A 19,627-nucleotide genomic window follows, 5' to 3' on the forward strand; every position below is an offset into this window, starting at 1 on the left:
ACCATCATCGACGACAGAAAAAGCTCTTCATACCCTGGACCTTAAGAGGGCTCTGAAATTTTACCTACATCGTACACAGGAACTCAGGTCTACTCGACAACTGTTCATCGCATATGGTCCGTCGACGAGAGGAAAAGCAATCATTAAACATGGATTGGCTCGATGGGTCTCATCGACGATTGCGTTTTGTCACTCCAAGGCCGGAAGGCCACTGCAAGGACATCCTAGAGCCCATTCTACAAGATCAATGTCCTCCTCAGCAGCTTTATGGGCAGGAATTCCGCTGACGGACATATGCCAGGCTGCGGCATGGTCAGTGCCCCACACGTTTACCCGCCACTACTGCCTTGCCAGGCAGCATGCGGACGAGGTGCAGATGGGAAGAGCTGTCCTGCGCCATCTGTTTCAGTAAGGTAAGCTCCACGCTGTGGAGAATCTGTTTGCTACCTTTTTGATGACAGTATACTTTATGTGGGTAAGGTTATATGAGTTAACTTATTCCTACTGTACATATGCCTTGTGTAGTATGGTGAGGGTATATTACATTACATTCTCACCGCCGTCTCAAGTGTTACTGCTATACAATCTATTCTAAGCATGTGAATCCATGAAAGATCCAATGCTGGAGAAGGGAATAGTTTCTTAGCTGTAACTCCATTTCTCCAGCATTGGTATCTTTCATGGATTCACATGCGCCCACCAAACCTCCCCGGAATGCAATGTATTTGATAAGTTGAACCCTTCCTACTTTGGAGGGGCCGAAATCTGAAGGGGAACCGCGGGGGCGGGCCCCTTATACTGGGACAGCCTACGGAGCATGCGTAGGCTGGTCCTAAAAGGACGTAGTTAGGACACAAAAGTGTCGAAAGTTTTCCTATAGGAAAAGGCTATATATGTGTACCGAGGGGTCCCAGTCTGACGACGGGGAATATTCTAAGCATGTGAATCCATGAAAGATACCAATGCTGGAGAAATGGAGTTACAGGTAAGAAACTATTCCCTTCTGCATACTCTGATCTAAACACAACCATACTTGCTCTGCACACACTTCACAACACCCAACATGAAACCATCCCGTGCACAATCACATGACGGCTACCAACCAAAAACACACCTGCGCTCAGTGACCAGTTTCTCCGAACTGAAGCTGCCAACCGCGCATCAAGCTCTCTTGCTCTTCCTCTCAATCACTCACACCCCCAGCCCTCCCATTTGGAGGTCCACCAGAGCGCCAAGAGCGTGGTACAAGACTCATAACATTAACAAAAAGGCATGTATTCTTGTATTCTGTAAGCAATCTCATATGGGCTTGGTTATGTAAACTGAATTGAAGACGAGAATTAAGTTGATATCCTGAGAGTTGAATTTGAATAGGTTGTAACGTGAGAGATTGAAAGAGGACTGCATCTGTCTTGGGTAACGATTTTTTGCCAACTTTGGATCTTTCAGAATTACACATGCAGTATGCACATTCCCAGTCAGGCTGAGAATGGCTAACAGAGCAGTTTGCCTTTAAAATTGAAACTGCTAAATTGCTCGAGTAGTCATTTTGGGTCATATTGCTCACAATCAATAGAAGGGGCTCCCTTAGCTCCACCCCCCTGAAGGCCATCTTCAGATTTTTAACAATTGTGTTGGGAGTACTGGTTTATTGCACATGTTTTATCTCTTCGCTTGTGATGCTTGACTCCAGTGCTGTCTGGGGTTACTCCTGTTCTTGTGGCAGATGCCCCTTTGGAGCAGTTTTTCTTGCTGTTGGTCTTCATCCATCCATGGTGGACCCAGGCCTGTGCCAGATGCAGCCTCAATGTCTATATGGATCTCTACTGCCTGATGGACCTCTGCCACGGCAGTTGACTCCTATCTCTGATCACTTGTTGACAGCTCAGCAGGTCTGAGTGACTTCCTTGTTAATGACCCAGGGTAAGTTGTTCAGCTGTTGATTACAGAGCATCCATACTGTTTCAGGGGCCTGCTATGGGACACCAGCACTATCTGGAGTGGGGGCAGGGTGAGCCATGCCCCTGACAATGCAGACCTCTGCCACTGTACTGGCACAAGGGTTCCGAGGAATCATGGCCTGCAGGCCTAATGAATGAGAGACCGACTCAGTCGTCCCTCTTTGGGAGTCTGCAGCCGTTCTCGTGTCTGCAGACACTTTTTCTTAGCTTGGGCTGTGACAGTCATGCCCCATGTTAAAAGGGCAATACACTTGGGAAGGTCACAAACCATACTCCTCCTTTTTTCATAACAAACAAATGTTTCCAAAACAAACTATCCCCTTCACCCTGTTACAGAATGACATTACTTGGGCTACTTCAGAATCATCGTATCAACAAAAAATGTGATGTGCCACGGCTACACACATGGGGCTCACATGGTCATACATACTCCACACTCTACACATAACCTGCGGGTGGCGGTTGGTGAACTGCTGGTTGAATGTTGGCATTTCACCCACTTGTTGCAACACCCTTTATTAACCTGGGTAGTGGAAGCCGCAACCACTGAGGCACCATTAACTGCTGGCACCATATAGCACACACCTACAAACTGCAGCATCACAGCCTCACATAACTGTTCTTCACTGAGACCACTTTAAGCATGTAGCTAATATGCAGGCTCACAGCATCAAACAAGTGTTTACTGAGTCTCCTCTTTAAGCAATTGCAGAACTGCAGGAGACTAGTTCACTTTCCATCAGCGTCCTTTCAGGATAATCATTTCCAGGGTTTCAGGTCTGTTGATACAGTTCAAAGGCCGGTAAATCTGCAACAGGGGCCATATCGGCTCAGTCCCTTGATGTTGGGGTAGGCAGTGAGATGCGGGTAGCAAGGTGTCCAAGCTGCACCAAGGTCAGGCTTGGTCAGTCCCTTGACGTTGGGCAGTCAGCGAAACACGGGTAACTGGGTGTCTAGGCTGCACCACATGAGGATAGAGCCTGGGGTGACAGGATATCACTCACCCCCTCCTTTCTTGGCCATGAGCTCCCCCCCCCCTAATTCAGGAGTGTCACCATGTTACAGGGCACAGGAGGGTGCACACCAATGGCAGGGTGGTGGCCACTTACTGCTTGGTTCTCTCCGCCAGGCAAGAGTGTGGGCAGGAGGCTGTAACAGAGGGTGCTCACCAGTGTTAGTGTGACACTGGGGGCTGGGTGTCGCTGGTGGCAGGGTGATACCTGAGAATGCTATGTCCATTTTGTGTGGAAGTTACATTTGCGGAGTACTCGCTCGTTGGTTCTCCAGTGGTAGCTCCTGCCTGCTGGGGTATGCCTGGTACCCAGGAGCTGGTTTAAGCTCCTGCTCATAAATTGATTTCAAACCCTGACGTAGACAGTGTGGATCAGTGGGGTCCCCCTCTACTCCCAGTAGTAGCCCTTGCTTACTGGGTACACCCACTGAGAACTTAATTTCCAAGCTGTTGACCATAAACCTAGGTATGTTGGCATTGAGACAAAGGCACCTCCTGTCGAAAATGGCTCCTTGTAGTTGGTGGGCACCGTGTTTACCTATCTTCCAGGCAGCCTGCAAGACCAAATGTTATTTTTTTAATTTTTTTTTTTTCCTTCGGTCCTTGTTTAACGTGTGTTTAGTGATCGCTGGCTTGCAATGCTCGAAATTACTGGCCCAGTGAATAATGACGTGGCTTTCATGGCTGTCAATGTCTTTTTCCGCCCTAAAGATGACCTGTTCTGCAACGGGCTGATTTCTTGGAGTAGATGGCGACAGCTAGAGTACTTGGCTGGCCTTCCCCTAGGTATGTGGAGCAATTACAGGCATGCAGTTAACTTTGTGGGTGTGCACCGCCTGAATCCGAATTGCACTGGGCTTGGTGTGTGCAGTGTGTAACCGATGATTAAATCGATTCTGCCATATGATTCAAGCTGATTCTACTCCTTACCGTTCCATAGCTTTCTGAGGTTACTTGGATTGATTTGTTTAGCAAGTCACCGTTTTTGTTCCCTTAACGACTGCCATTTCCTTCTCTTGCAGCTTTCAGCGTGAATCCCCCTTGAAAGGTATATTTATTTGTGCGCGTCATTAATGTACCTGGGCGGTTCGCTTGATAAGTTGCACCGATCACAAGCTCCAGTCATTACAGTGAAGGGGAAATGTATCATGTTGGCGGGATATGTTCGTGTGACGCTTGTCTGCCTCATCGGGCGCTATGCACTTGTGCTACAGCAGAGTCACCGTTGCCCCGATTGTGGCCTCAGGACCACGGGTGAATAGATTTATTTGTATCCCAGATGAGTGTCCGACACCAATTTACCATTAATTTTTACAGATTGACATTGTTGCTCAAGCAGCACAGACGCATGTTTGGGGTATAAGGGCAGCGCTTTATACCGTTTGATAAAGAAATGTCGAATTCAGAATTGTTAATATAGTTTTCATACTATTGTGGGGTCCGCATTTTGGAATATGTGCGTTACCCAGCAGCTCTGAAGCCCATGATGTCTATTTAAAGAGTAGTGGACAGAATGGATTTCTGAAATAAAACCTACTGAGGCTTGAGTTTGCGGGTACAAGTGGCTGCTTGCGACATTCAACATTATGTTAACATTGCTTTGCTTTTTTCCTTTAGATGTGGCGCCAAGATACCACGCAGGTGGCATCAGTGCGCTATAAGAAATCTGCCATGATGGTGCAGCCGTCACTTCTAGGTAAAGTGTCCTAATGTTTGGTGGGCAAGTGCTTACTAATAGCCGTATGCCACAAAGGCCCTTACAGTAGATGCCCCTTGCTCGTGTTCAGGAATCTAGGCCCTCCAGTCATTTGGCAGCCCCTGCCTCCCTCTTGTCTCTAGTAATGGCTTACATCACCTACCTAACCCTGGTGTGCCCAGACTGTATCCACGCCAGCTCCTGTCCAGGGCTTGCCTTCATACGTGCCCCATCTAGCACAGGGCACACGCTCTCCTGTGACCTCGTTTGATCCCTTCCCTGTCTGCGCCCCCCCCCCCCCCCTCCTTGCATCACTGATCTGCTGTCTCATCCACCTGACCTTCGTGACCCTGTGCCGAAACCTCTACTGGTGCACACTGCAGCGTTCAGGTAACTTTCCAGATGCTGTTTGGAGCATTGTCTGGGATTTGGTTGTTTGTCCTGTATTCCATGTTTGCATTTGTGGGGACGCAGCATTGCGTATACACTGAGGCCTGGAGTTTTGTGCGTGCAGTAATGATGACTTTTTATTTGCTACTCTTGACCGAGTGTATGATGAGAACGTTAACCACGTTTTACAATTCTGAATGCACGCAAGTCTGAGTAAATGTGTGTCAATGGGGGGAGGGGGGCGCGGAGGAGGGGGGGTTTGGAGCTATTTTCGTGGTTCCTGGAGACAGGGTGCATTTTGTGGGCCATTATGATGACCTTGTTTTACAAATGGGAATCTCTCCGACAAAGGATGAGGGATGAACTTGTACCTGACATGGCACGGGGTGACTTGTGATGCGAATTGCTTGTAAAACAGCGCTTCTGATTTTGTTTGTCCGCATTCTCCCCTCATGCAGGGATGCTGTGCTGTGGCGAGTGACTATAATTGAGCTTAAAACTGAACTTGCTGCCATACCTTCGAAATCGACGGCGCGGCTCCAGTGACCAGCAGAAGGAACATCTGCCCATCTGGATGCATGTACCGGTGTTTGGCGGGAAGCAGTAAGTCATTTTGTTTTGGAGGATGGGGTGTGGATCTCAACGGTATTGGCAAGTGTTACTGCCGATTGGTCCGACAGCCTATGGATACTGTGCTACTCATTGCAGCAACAGGGGCGAAAAGTGGTGACTGGGGGGGGGGGTATAGTTGGCGCTCGCTACTGCAGTCCTTTGCATGCTGCACCTGCCGCAGAGCCTAGAGTTGCTTTTGGACACTGCGTTGTGTGCAATGGGATCTCTTGAACATTGATACGATGATGAGCCCATAGTTCAGCTGATGAACAGTGGTGAAAAAGAGCTTTTGTCTTTCGCTCCTATCTGATGTATTGATCCAGCATGACATGGCAGTTTGTATGGAGTGTTATGTAAAATTAACCCGCAATTCCCATTCCTTTTCAGCCTCGTGTTACTTATTTGGCCTACTGGGTATGTACGCTTGGTCTTTTCGATATTATGTGGCCGTCTTGGTCTCGTTGTCAGTTTGTAATGTAATGCACGTTTCTTTGTGTGTGGTAATAAACCTTACATTGCTTGCACGATCTGAATGACACAAGACCTATTAAGATTATGTTGTCCTCCCTGTCGTGCCTAAAAACACTTGTGTACAGGTGCATTATAAATGACAAAACATACATTGCTGTGGTCTTGTATGAGTCTCAATGGCGGAATATGATCTTTGCCTGCATGTGTAACCAATGATTAAATCGATTCTGCCATATGAATCCAGCTGATTCTACCACTTACCGTTCCATATCTTTCTGAGGTTACCTCATCTCACTTTTTTTGCGAGTGACTGTTCCATTAGATTTGCTAAACAGCCTTTCTATTCTCTTCCCATAAAGCTTTTATCATCGAAGTCAGAACGTGTTTGAAGCAGGATTTTGAAAGGTAAGCTTGTTTCTGCATGTAAACAAATGAGCTGAATGATTGGTGCGCCCAATTTCTTTGGTCACACGTTTGCGTTTGACTAAGTATTTATCTGTGGCTCTTGGTCCGTTGCTGTGGTATTTGCAAATGATGAAAAATATGTTGGTAGGGACATCTGATTTAATGTGAAGATTACCAACGTCTCTGAACATGCAAAAGCAATATTGTGAGTTGCATATGTCTACATAGTGGCACGGTGTTGCAAAGGTACATTTTTACTTTAATGTTTCTTGCAGAATTTTATGGTGGTGCTTGACTTCCTCACTTTTCTGATGTACCACAGAATGGCTACAGGTAAACGGATGATTACTTTTTCCCCAACTGGAAAATAATGGGTAGTAGTAGTGTACTGTTAGAAAGAAAACTAATGGGAACCGACAAGAATTAGGGAAACAAAGGGTAAACAGAAGTCTAGTGATCGATTCTACAATGGTTGCCCATTGACTGGATGGCCAAGTGTTCTGATACAGATGCGGGCTAGCACTATACAATTGAGGAATACGTCCCAGCTTCGACTGACTTACCTTGAATCGTAATGGGTAGTAGCAGGTAGCTGACCCACCCCCTCCCGCCCCCCATTACATTGAGGTTGATTTAATGGGAGCGTGCACAGTGGTTTATTTGGGAGAAGGGCTGGGGGAGCGCAGGAATTGTGTATTAGTCTTTGCATTAGTATTTTATTTGCATTTGTTAAGCGCACTTGCAACCCATAAGGCATCGAGGCGCTGTTACAGAGGATACACAGATTTAGATTACATACAGGTAGTCAGAAAGCTCTTAGTTAGAGGCAGGCAGGCATATAATCAGTGGAGGATACGGATTTAGATTACGCAGTCTGGATGGCGTATGCCACGTGCTTGTTGGTAACAAGGACGTTGTTGTTTTATACTGCAGTATTGATTTCGGATTTTTGTAAAGCCCATGATGTCAATTTAAGAGTAGTGGACAGAAGGATTTCTGAAATTAACTACTGAGGCTTTACTGTATTTGGGGTGGAAGTGAACACTTTTAATGTTATCCCCTAACATGGATTTCATTTTACTTGCCTCTTCAGGTGCCCCTACAGCATATACAGTACTCTATTCAAGGTAAGTCAGTTTGTCGAAGCTGTATTCCTCAGTTGTATAGTGCTAGCCCAACACCTGGCCATCCAGTCAATGGGCAACCATTTTAGAATCGATCACTGGACTTGGTGCCCCTTTTTTTCCTTAATTCTTGTCAGTTCCCATTGGTTCTTTCTAACGGTACACTATTTCTCCATTGGCTTCACCTATAATCACATTACGAAGTTCACCACCCTGACATTCGGTTATTTTTTACAACCCTCTGGTTTGGGTGCTCCTGCTTAACTGCCAGACCAGATACAATGTCCGTCTATTGGGCCATATTTTACTTTTTTTGATGGAGTGTATACTTTGGGTATTTATACCGCCTTCGTGGAGATTTGGCACAACCCTTGGATGGGGTTTAAAATGTTGCCATTGTGTAAAGATTGTCCCTACCCCACAGGCTGTGTTGACTGCTGGGAGGATGTAATTAGTAACTTGGCATTCCCATGACCAGGCTGGCGCAGTAACCTTTCCCTGAATCGCGTGCATTGGCTCTAGGTTTTAGTATGCATTTCTGAAGCTTAGACCACCATAAACGGTATTCTCCCGGCACATTACCATTAGATGGTTATGCCCAGGGGATTGCTTTAGACCCTTATTCACAGCGTTTTCCAATGGGATGTTGTCATTACAAAATGCGCCCGTGAATTGGGCCCTTAGTGTGCTTTGCAACGCGCCGACACCACATGCGTGAAAGCCATTCAAGTGTGCCAGACTTTGCCTGCCATGCAGAAATGTGGCCTATTCCTCTGCTTAGTACCCCCTCTTGCCTTGACCACTAGGCTTTGGTATCCCACAATTAATATTCACGGCGTGTTTGAGCACACCAAGTAGCCACGCTATAACTGATTAGTTAATGTTACAATTTGCTTTGGATCTGTTATTTCTGCCAATATCTGCATTTCTGGTTGGCTGGCTCTAAATGCCCAAACAAAGCAATCACTGCTTTGACCTGCCTGTTTTCTGTACTTCTATCCTCCAATAACCGTTTCATGCCAGACCATGGGACAGGAGATGCCCCGCCCCACTGATGGGCAAAGCAGGGTATTGGAAGGGGTTTATGGCAGCTTCGGAATGACCTGCTATATAGGGAACTTTCGACCATGGGCTTGTTGCAGTGTATTTGTGGGTGGAGATGGTTTTGAGCTATTGCGGTCATTTCATGTTGCTGGCTTTCACTTCAGAGATTGTAGGTAAGGTTCCGGAATTGCTTGTTTTTAGCAATGTGTCGGTGTTACCTAGACAAGGGGTGCACATGATGAACACATAGTTCAGCTGATTCTCTGTGAAGAGCAGACTTTCGCTCCTATCTGAAGCATCCTTTGTTTGGCATCTGAGAAAGCAATGACACTCACAAGATCACCAATCGGCAGACCTCGTTCAGCTTTTGAAAGCTGTACCTGATCCCATGTTGCCTTTACGCTCACTTTTAAGGCAGTTTTTCTTATGGCTTCTGGTATTAGTGGGCACCTTCCACATGCATTAGTCATACTCTGGTTTTAAAATGAGTGGTGTTGCACGGATGTGGAGTGCTAATCTGTACTTCATGCTATTCTGTTTGGATTGTGGGGTTGTGCACTATTCTAAAGCTGCACCATCGGTCATTGGTGGTGTTGCCAGTGCTTGCAATGACCAGTTATTGTGCAGAGCTCATCGGGTGCTTGGCCATCTCTGTTATTATAAAAACAGCTTGCAACTGTATATTTCTCCAGCATTGGATCTTTCATGGATTCACATGCTTAGAATATTCCCCGTCGTCAGACTCGGACCCCTCGGTACACATATATAGCCTTTTCCAAAGGAAAACTTTCGACGCTTTTGTGTCCTATCTACGTCCTTCTAGGACCCGCCTACGCATGCTCCGCAGGCCGTGCTAGTATAAGAGGCCCGCCCCCGCGGCTCCCCTTCAGATTTCAACCGTCTCCGAAGTAGTGGGATCTCCTCGTGTTGTCCTACTGTTTTGTACTAGGTTGCGTTATTGGATTTCGAGTAGTATAATGTCCTCTGTCAGGAAAAGCGCTGTTCCGTCCATGTGTGACGTGCGGCTTGAAAAAGGTTTACGAGGGGGACGGACATATGGACTGCATATATTGCCTCCACCCTCACCATTCGGCGGATACCTGCGACATATGCAAGGGTTTTTCTCAAAAAACCCTCAAAGAACGGAACCGACGCCTGGTGGCATGGCTGAATGATGGAGCGGGGGCATACCCCCCCCCTCGGAGGTGGGCTCCACACAGTCGGCGAAAACATCACGCCGCGCGGCCTCGTCTGAACCACCGGCGAAGAAATCTAAACCGTCGGAAAAAGTCGTCTGGAAGTCACTCCACTAGAGACTCCTCGGCAAAGAAATCATCCTCATCAAAAAAGCATGTGAAGTGGGAGAATGGAAGACCAGACTCCCGTCCTTCACCTCTCGCGCTTGGCCTAAAGGGTCACGACCCAGACACCCGCCACGAGAAGAGTTTGTCCATTTACCAGACGACCAGATACCCTGGTACAGGAACATACGGATGTGTCCATCTGCCTGCCCAGCAGCCCGCCCTGGCCATGCCGACACCTGCGGCACAGACCAACTAGACTAAAATCTACACGTCGTTAGAGATGCCATGACGACCTAGCCAACGGTTAAACACACCTGTGCAAATATATACACTGGACACTCCCGCACCAATCTACACGAAGAATATACCCAGTGCTATGACGTAGGCGACAGGCATACTCACGGACATGCATCTTTATTATTTTCTACATAGGCTTTCAAAATGCAGAAACGCAAGACGCGTCATGAACTCATCTACAAAGCTTGCTCACACTTCTCATCAAACCAGTAGCCACCATGAGAAATATAATGAAGACACGATACTGGTCATGAAACTATATGGTACTGTAACCTAAAGCACCTTTGCACCAGACGGAGCCACTTATACACTAGGCCTAAGTAGGCCGCAAGCAAGAGCTCCCGTGGACATTAACAAAACAAGAGTCAGGTTGCTGATCCTGCAGAATGAGCCCGGCGAAGCAACCAGCCAAGGTCGCAATCTTGCAAACCCACATTCCAAGAGCAAATCATCAAGGGCACGATGTTGCAACCTCGCACTCCGCGCACCAACGCTAAAGTCACACCTGCAAATTAAACCAAACACACAGTGGAAAAACAATATTAATTGTGCAGAATTATGCCTCACGTGACCAAGCCGAACCTGACATGATGCCAAGCCCAGGAGAAAGAAAGCGTCTGGATCACTCGTTACAAGACATAAGCAGATACAACTAAAAAGGCTCAATGGACATCTGCGACAGTGGGAGCAGCCAGCCCTCCAGCTATGAATAAATCCTCACATTGTCTGCACGTACCCATAGTGAAACATTGTTGCAAATGACAGGTACACCGAGAGCTGGGAACAGCGATGGTCCCAGGCTGGGAAGCTCGCGGGCGCACCAATCAGAACATGGGGCTCCTATCACTGACGCCATTAGCTTTAACCAATCATCAGGGGTCTCCATGTAACAATTCTCATGTATCTAATTGTAGGGACAACCCAGATATATCACCTGACTAACCTTCATCCACTAATATTATTCTCTATACGTGTGCTATACTAACCCTACCACTCGAGTAACCAATTAAGAGTGGCGATAGGTTTTTTACTAACTTTTCAATGTGACGCAAGTAGCGCGTCATATCAAGGTAAAAAGGGCCTGCGAGCCCTACGATTGTGTGTGTGTCAGGACGGACGCGTACGCTCCTTGACCCATCCCTGCCGTTTTTGTCTAATAAACAGCAGAGTCACCTTGCTTCTTGCGTGTGTCTCATACTCTCTCACATCTGGGATATACGGGAGGAGTTGGGGCCTCCCTGCCCGGAGGTCTGCGGATGGCCCGGCCGACATCGGCAGAATTTCCCCCCCGACAAGTTAGAGGCACCGCTGAGATCTGTTTAAGATCGACTTTTTATTTTTACTTTTTCCAGGCACTCCTGTTGCGAGGAGGCCCGGCGGCGCGGCCCCCTCTGCCGTTGCCCCCTTCTGAGGACTACAGGACCATCGCGGAGCTGCGAGAAGACCGGACAGCGCAATCCGGATATTGGCCCTCGGGAGCCGGTTGAGAAGTATCCCGCCCGCGGTTGGCGAGTGTCCAGACGTGGTCCAGACGAGGGGAGGTGGCGAGCCGCTTGGAGGGGTGCACGCAGTCGAGCGGCCCTGCATCGAGAGAACTTGGTGAGCATGACACGCACAACAAGCAATGCGAAATTGTGAGGGAGGGGGGAGGAATTGAATACGGGAGGCGGGAGGTGTTGCACAGGTGCGCGGCGAAGGTTTGACAATCTAGTGTTGGCAATGGAATGAATGGTAGTGAAACGAGTGCGAGAGCAGTCGATTACGTCACACGAAAGAGAGGGGCGGAGCACGAAAACATCACGTGCGGCCGCTCGTAGACACTGATTGGCCTAGGTCGCGACTACGTGTAAGGGTGGGTGTGTGTGGCTTCCTACGATTTGGCATTTATTGATCAATGAGTAGATGAGGATCCCTATTGTTCGAGCAAGAAACTCGATAGGTAGATGACGTTTCCCTGTAGGCGGTAGCTAAGCTAGTTGCCCAATACGGAAGATAATTGGCTGGTTAAGCCCTCCTGTTGAGGGGCGTATCACACGCGAGGCGACGCAGCGTGCGCAGTCTGATTATATTACTGATTTGATTACCTTGTTCCAGGAGTGACAGGAAGACAGCTGTAGGGTTAGCGGGGGTAGATTGCAAGTGTATTTTGAACTTAAAGAACATATGAAGAACTTACCAGTAGCTCGAAGAGATCGGTGACGTCACCAGTAGGGCTTTAATAGGATATCACGAGCACAAGGCACATTGGTTTTGAAAGTGGTGGGGAAGAGCAATATGGTAAGGGAGCGGACATGGAGATAAACGGTAAACGAGTTGATCGGGGAAAGGAGAAGAGAGGAGGGGCGTGGCTGCGCACGGAGAACGCCGGCCACGGCGAGTGTAAAAGGGGGAGGAGAACGTGCAAACAGGACGACTGTATAAAAGTGTCATAAGGGGTACGCAGCCGCAGGGGGCTGCGTGCGCTTCGGCCGTAGGGGGCCGTGTGGTTATTGTATAAAGAAAGAAAGATAGAAGGGAATATACAAGTGTAAAACCTCATATATTTTTTTTTATTTTATAATTTTGTCAAAGGATTGTCGTAAATCCCCACACTTACGGGGCCAGGTAAACAATATAAGGTTGTATATTGTAAACTGCTAGTGAGATAAACTGCTACCAGATAGGGGAAGGGTAACAAGTGGAGCGCTACTATGTCATACGGGACAGGGTTGGGAGGGTGGGGGAACACCCTCACTACCCCACTACAACACATATGCACCACACTGCCACCCCATAGGGAGAAACTAATTAAGTACAGCATAGAATGGACCCAGGGGACGGATAACAAAATGTTAACACCATGGCCGCCTAATGGTAGCTTCGATCCATATGCCCAACATTCACTGCTAAACCATCTGCACAATACATACAAGGGGAAGAAGTTGGCAAGCCATGTGGAGGTGTTTAACTTATGGAGGATGTTCCAGGGGTCCCGACCAGGACCAAATGGAATGTTCACTATGGGGGAAACACCGGAAGAAAAGGAGATTAAGAAGGAAGGAGAGGATGGAAAAAAGGGGAGTGAAAGCACAAAGAACACGGGGAACGGAGGAGAGGGAGGAGAAAAGATTGATAAATCAGATAAATCAGATGACATAAAAAAGGAACCAGGCAACGAGATACCCATAACACCGGGAGTAAAAACAGAGGGAGGGGGGTTGTACCCTTTGAGAGAATTAGGAGAAATAGGACAGCTGAAGGATACTCGAACCCGGCATACAGCCCTCCACCATATGTGGCTCATAGGAAGATGCCAATGGGGGAGGGGAGGATTGGAGAAGAGCAGACTGTAGAGATAGGAAATGATGAGTGGGTAGCTGCACAAATATTATTAAAATTACGAGGTTCACTAACTGGGGAAGAGAGGGAGGTAGTAAAGAGAACAGACGAGGATAATGCCAGAGAGAGTGAAATGAGGGGGGAGGAGCTATTACGGCAAAAGGAAGAGATTTTGGAGGAAAGGTTAGCAAAACTAAGGGATGAGCAGAATGAATTGATCAAACAGCTCGAGAGGGAGGAAAGAGAGAGCGAGGAAAAGAAAAGAAGGCAAGAACGAATTGGAAAAATTAAGGGAACGAAATGAGGAGCAAAGGAGAGAAGCTGAAAGGGTAAAAGCAGCAGCAGATAGGGTATCAAGAGTAGTGCTGAGAGAGAAGAAGAGGGAAGAAGAAGAAAAAGAAAAGGCAATGGCAATATGGAAGAGGAGGTTACTATCAGACAGCTAAGAAATATGAAGAGGGGAAGGTAATAGAGTATAGTAGAAAGAGAAAGGGTGAAATGGGAGAGGAAGAAAGAGGATGTAAGAATATTGGAACAGATGAGCAATGAAGTGATGGAGGAATTGAAAAGGAAAAGGGAAGAAAATAGTAGGGAGATGGAGGAGAGAAGTGAAGGAGGAAGAGAAGAGAGGAGTAGGGAGAGTGAAAGATGGGGGGATGTATACAGAAGCAGAGAAGTAGCGACTACATCAGCACTAGGGGGAGCAGTTGGTAACGGAGAAAAGGGAGAAATAGACCTAATAGACTTACAAACAGTAACAATAAAAGGGAAAAAGACAGAGTGGGGGTTGCCATTTATGAATGATTTTTGTAGTGAGGAGGAAGGAGTGGAGAGGTAAGGAAGAAAAAGTGAAAGGGAAAGCTTAGATAAGCTATACCTCACTCGAACCAACATAGACTCGCCATGGATCAGTAGGAGAAAGGAGGAGCTGGAGAGAAGCGAGGAGGGAGAGCAAGGAATAGTGGAAAGACAAACCCATGAAACCCCACCATCCCCATCCCCATCACGCCCTCCCCCATCGCACCCTACATGCTCAACCACCTCACGCTCGCTGCGCAGAATAAAGCTCGCGCCCTTCATAGACGAACTGACACCCTATGCATGTCGGCTTAGAGACCTCCCTAGTCGCAGGCAGGACAAACAAATAAACACGCCCACATTAAATACAGGAAATGAAGAGATGAGGGGAAAGGATGGAGAAGGAGTTAAGGGCAGGGGTAATAAGGACGAAATTGAAGAAGTAAAAGAAACAGAGGAAGAGGAGGGGTGTGAGGACTCGATATTATGGAACGTAAAGGGTGACACAAGACACAACTTAATGCCACTGTTGGAGAGAGGAGGGGTTAGACCACAGTATGTTCCTTGGAAGCATACGGATAAAGAAAATATAAAATGTAGGCTTCCATCACTAAGTGGAGGTGCGGGTAAGTGGAGGTGCGGGTAAGTGGATATATGAAATGGAAAAACACACCGCAGGGCAGAAACTAGCAGTAGGAGATGTAAAGGGCCTGTTAATATCAATATTAGGGGATAGAGCGGATGACATTTGGAAGAGAGCGGGATTCCATGGGGTAACAATAACAAACACATCGCATGATGGGGCACCATTTGCAAACTGCAGGCATGCACTATGGCAGGCATTAAGAGTACAGTACCCAGACACATCTGACATAGGAGCAATTACCTCCCGTAAGATGCGTGAGAATGAGGATCCTGTTGATTATATCCAGGATATCCAAGAGAAGTGGCGCATGGAAACTAGAGAACAATGGGATAAAACACCAGCAATATTTTATCATATACTAGTACAAGGGCTCCCAGAAGGAGTTCAGAAACAACTAAAGAAAGTAGTAGGAATGGAAGCAAAACCATGGCCAGAAATACAACTGACTATAGTACATCACTGCAGGACATGGCAAGGAAAAATGAAACAAAAGGAAGAGGACAGGAAAACAGAAGAGGCTAAACTAGTACAGAAAAAACTTACTAAATACACAATGGAAGGGGCACTAATAACTACGCCCACACCAATGACCCAAAGCCCCACACAAGTAGTGGCTGCTCAAGATCCCGCTCAAATAGCACCTTCACAAACTATAACACAACAAGTGCCGCCACTGCAATTACACGCACCAAACATGGGAGGAGGGTACCCAATGCAAGGAGCTGGGTATTATAATTATAACAGAGGGAGAGGAGGATTTATGAGAGGGAGAGGATACGGATATAACACCCAACAGCAGGTGGGAGGACTTAGAAATTCCTACCCCACAGGGCAACCAGTATACCAGGACAACACAGGGAGCTTCCCATGGCAAAGCAGGGAACCACCCGTGTGTTGGAGTTGTGGATTATTAGGACACATGTCACGCACGTGTAGGGTCAGGCCAGGAACACCAGCATGGAATGAACAGGTACAACCTAGGACCTCACAAGAACAGCAGGGCATACAACAACAGCAGACGTTGCAACAAGGAAATGAACCCGAACAACAAATAACACAACAACAGCCACAGACATATTCACTGCCACAACAACAGGTAGCGATACCACAACAACAGCCACAGACATATTCACTGCCACAACAACAAGTAGCGATAACACAACAACCCCAAATGCAACAAACACAATTGGGTAGGGTGACGGTCTTGGGACACAACCCTTACACAGGGAATGGCCAATCATTGTACCCTCAATAGGACAGCCCACAGACGGCCTTGGTGTGTCCCATCCTGTCAGTAACACCTAATAGTGCGGAGGAGCCACGCATAGAGGTAACGATAGGTGACAAAAAAATTATCATTCCTTGTTGACACCGGGGCAACCCGGTCTTGCATAAGGGAAGGTAAATTTAAGATGTCAGGCGAAGCCATGAACACCCAAGGATTCTCTGGGGCTAAAGGGTTGGTTCCCTTTACTGATAACGTTCCCTTATCTATTGGAGATTATGATCTGTCAGTTCCACTTTTATATTATAGTGCCTCACCAGTAAATATATTGGGGAGGGACATAATGAACAGATTGAATATGACGATCTCCTTTACGGAGGACGGCATAATTTGCTCTACTCCAGGGATTAACATGCTCGCAGCACGACAGATTATGCAAGCATACTGTGGACAGACAGCGATTAGGGCGGAGCCAGTAGATGGCGAGCTATTCCAGTATGGAACAGACATGGCATTTGCATGGATGCCAGGGATAGAAGGGAAAATATGGAGGAGGCCAGCAGCCTATCTGTTCCGACCAGAAACACCTGTTAATGAACCAGAAGGAAAGGTGGTTGTAATGGACATTGAGAGCATTATTGCAACAGCTGATTATATTGCTGTGCACGCCCAAGATAAAGAAGGGAGAGCATGGAGGGCAGTGATAGCACTAGCAGAAGGATGTAGGCTGACCCAGGTGTCAGATGAGGAGCTGTTCTCAGAAGAAAAGGAGGAAGGTGAAATGGTGTTCATGATGAGTGTAGAAATATGGCTAAGAGTGGCTCACAAACAAGTAGCACAGAAAATTGCGATGGCACTTGAGGCACCCGCATGCACCCCAGTCCCCTTCTTTAAAGAGGATATGTCAAAGGTGCCCAAATCATTGTGGACTATTAGCCCTTATGATGTGGGATGCATAAAAAGCATAGGGGGAGTAAGGATAAAATTGAAAAAGGTGGCATACTACCCAGAGTGAAACAGTACCCACTGTCAAAAGAGGCAGATGAGGGCATATATGAAACCATAACGGCCCTTATAAACAATGGCATATTGGTCCCCTCAGAATCACCATGTAACACGGCTGTGTACCCAGTGCGCAAGGCTAAAGGGGGGTCTTGGCGCTTCATACAGGACCTCAGGCCCTTGAACAACATAGTAGAAGCAGAATATCCAGTAACAGCAAACCCGGCCACAATATTGTGTGGCATTCCAGCGGAAGCATCACGATTTACAGTGATCGACCTTAAAAATGCTTTTTTCTCAATACCATTACACCCAGACTCACAAGATTTGACAAGCTTCACTTACCGAAATACAAAGTGGAAACATACCAGACTGCCACAGGGGTATTGCGAATCACCCTCAATTTTCAATAGAGTAATACAGATGGATTTGGGTAACGTTGAAGTGGAAAGCACAGTGTTACAGTATGTGGATGACATAATAATTTGCAGTACAAACAAAAGTAAATGCAGAGAGGACTCATTAAAGATGTTGACAATATTGGCTGAAAAGGGGTACAAGGTAGACATGGAAAAGATACAATACTGTCAAGAACAGGTACTTTACATTGGTCAACTGATATCCCAACATGGGAGAAAGATTGCACCACAAAGAGCACAGGCCATTTCAAGCACTCCCATGCCACAGACTGTGAGGGAACTGCAACAATTTCTGGGGCTGTGCAACTACTGTAGAGCATGGGTATTTGATTACAGTTCATACATAGGACCCCTGCTTGAGGGTTTGAGGGAAGCTAATAAAGGGGAGAAAAAGTTGGGGTGGACTATGGAAATGAGAGAGGCCTTTGATGAATTGAAAGATGCGATATCAAATGCTCCAGTACTGGCATCCCCAGACTATGAGCGACGATTTTTTATATTCTCACATTGCGACTCAGCAGTGATGAAAGCAGTATTGGCCCAAAAAACAAGCATGGGCTATAAACCAGTAGCATTTTACAGCGGTCACTTGGACCCTGTGATGTTAGGTAATTTCCCTTGCGAACAAGGTCTCGCTGCAGCTGCTTTTGCAGTGGAAAAAGCATCAGCAATAACAATGGGGTGTCCAACTACATTGTTTGTGGAACATGCACTATTTGCAATATTGAATAAACCTAAGTCCACCCTAACAACGCAGAGGGCATCAGGTTATGAGATCATTTTGTCTAGAGCTGAACTAGCAATTGTTAGATGTAGCACGGTTAACCCTGCAAGGTTCCTAGCAGAAGTAATTGAGGAGGGAGATTATGCCCATGACTGTACCCAAATAACTGAAATGTACTCATGTACTAGAAAAGTTGAAGAAAACGCACTAGAGGGAGGTGAGCTTTTGTTTATTGATGGGTCATCAACTATTGATCAAGGAGATGGGATACGGAGGACTGGGGCAGCAGTGGTAAAAATGATGGAGGCGCCGGTGTGTGTGGCTATGAAATGTGTACAATTACCACAGCATTACTCCGCTCAAGCCGCGGAACTGGTTGCACTAATATTGGCATTAAAGGAAAGTTTTGACAAACGAGTAACCATATACTCTGACAGTGCATATGTTACATCCACTGTCCACTCAGGGCTATCAAAATGGAGAAGAGGGTTTAGGAGAGCTGATGGCACTCCAGTGCAACATGCCCTCCTATTGGCTGAACTAATTGAAGTAAAAAATGACCCCCAAGAATTAGCCCTAGTAAAATGCACCGCACACACCAATGGTGAAGACCACGTCTCAAAAGGGAATGCAGCAGCAGATGCACATGCGAAATATGCTGCGTACTTTGGTGAGATATGGAACCCCCCAGAATCACAGAGAGGGAGAGGGAGAGGGAGGGGAGTGGCTAGGGAGATGTTGATAAGAGAGGGGTACACCCATCTCCCAGCCACGCAGATTATGGAGCTACAAGCGGCTGCACCAATGGCCGAAAAAGAAATATGGGTAAAAAGAGGATGTACAATGTCACCAACCGACGCACTATGGCGCCAGGGTGGCACTGGAAAAGTTGTGATACCATTGGCACTTTTGAACACCGCCCTGAGCCAATTACATCACCCAGCCCATACAGGCAAGGAAGTAATTGCAGCACGAATTAGAGAAGATTGGTTCTGCCCCGAGTTAAATTCTCATGTGTCAAATTTTATCAGCAATTGTCTCACATGTCAACAGTTTACGGCCGGTCAGACCCTAAAAGTAATAAGAGGTACTATACCCCGGCCAGAGGGACCTTTTCGGCATCTTCACATTGACTATGTTGATATGATCAACATATGTCAAGGTAATAGGTATATGATT

General features: G+C 46.9%; 1 protein-coding gene, 5 non-coding genes and 3 pseudogenes across 9 annotated transcripts in view; all 9 read left to right on the forward strand.

Moving 5' to 3' along the window:
- The first annotated feature begins 3,849 nt into the window (after window positions 1-3,849).
- On the forward strand, window positions 3,850-3,925 carry LOC138565437 (small nucleolar RNA SNORD47; annotated as a pseudogene).
- A 123-nt stretch (window positions 3,926-4,048) lies between these two features.
- LOC138533143 (uncharacterized) overlaps window positions 4,049-19,627 on the forward strand; it is a 30,455-nt gene continuing 14,876 nt past the window's right edge. Inside the window, exons 1-7 of one of the 4 annotated variants that reach the window (XM_069641126.1) lie at window positions 4,049-4,669; window positions 5,518-5,662; window positions 6,059-6,085; window positions 6,502-6,547; window positions 6,823-6,880; window positions 7,641-7,674; window positions 11,669-11,915. In XM_069641126.1, the coding sequence (XP_069497227.1) occupies window positions 6,829-6,880; window positions 7,641-7,674; window positions 11,669-11,915 (333 nt within the window). In that variant the 5' untranslated portion in view covers window positions 4,049-4,669; window positions 5,518-5,662; window positions 6,059-6,085; window positions 6,502-6,547; window positions 6,823-6,828. Of the gene's footprint in view, window positions 4,670-4,967; window positions 5,060-5,338; window positions 5,663-6,058; window positions 6,086-6,501; window positions 6,548-6,822; window positions 6,881-7,640; window positions 7,675-11,668; window positions 11,916-19,627 lie in introns of those variants that run through there. The other 3 variants (XM_069641127.1, XM_069641125.1, XM_069641128.1) reach the window with 3 other exon arrangements.
- On the forward strand, window positions 4,452-4,517 carry LOC138565490 (small nucleolar RNA SNORD75). The gene has a single exon (XR_011301355.1). It is a non-coding gene; the product is annotated as a small nucleolar RNA SNORD75 (small nucleolar RNA).
- On the forward strand, window positions 5,363-5,441 carry LOC138565392 (small nucleolar RNA SNORD79). Its single transcript, XR_011301278.1, has one exon. It is a non-coding gene; the product is annotated as a small nucleolar RNA SNORD79 (small nucleolar RNA).
- On the forward strand, window positions 5,906-5,989 carry LOC138565449 (small nucleolar RNA snR60/Z15/Z230/Z193/J17). The gene has a single exon (XR_011301322.1). It is a non-coding gene; the product is annotated as a small nucleolar RNA snR60/Z15/Z230/Z193/J17 (small nucleolar RNA).
- On the forward strand, window positions 6,350-6,425 carry LOC138565430 (small nucleolar RNA SNORD47; annotated as a pseudogene).
- LOC138565441 (small nucleolar RNA SNORD74) lies at window positions 6,667-6,743 on the forward strand. The gene has a single exon (XR_011301314.1). It is a non-coding gene; the product is annotated as a small nucleolar RNA SNORD74 (small nucleolar RNA).
- Window positions 7,503-7,564, forward strand: LOC138565488 (small nucleolar RNA SNORD75). Its single transcript, XR_011301353.1, has one exon. It is a non-coding gene; the product is annotated as a small nucleolar RNA SNORD75 (small nucleolar RNA).
- Window positions 8,942-9,017, forward strand: LOC138565453 (small nucleolar RNA snR60/Z15/Z230/Z193/J17; annotated as a pseudogene).

The sequence above is a fragment of the Ambystoma mexicanum genome, chromosome 1q (genome assembly GCF_040938575.1).
Source record: "Ambystoma mexicanum isolate Mex_15411 chromosome 1q, UKY_AmexF1_1, whole genome shotgun sequence".
In the NCBI taxonomy this organism is placed as follows: Eukaryota; Metazoa; Chordata; class Amphibia; order Caudata; family Ambystomatidae; genus Ambystoma; species Ambystoma mexicanum.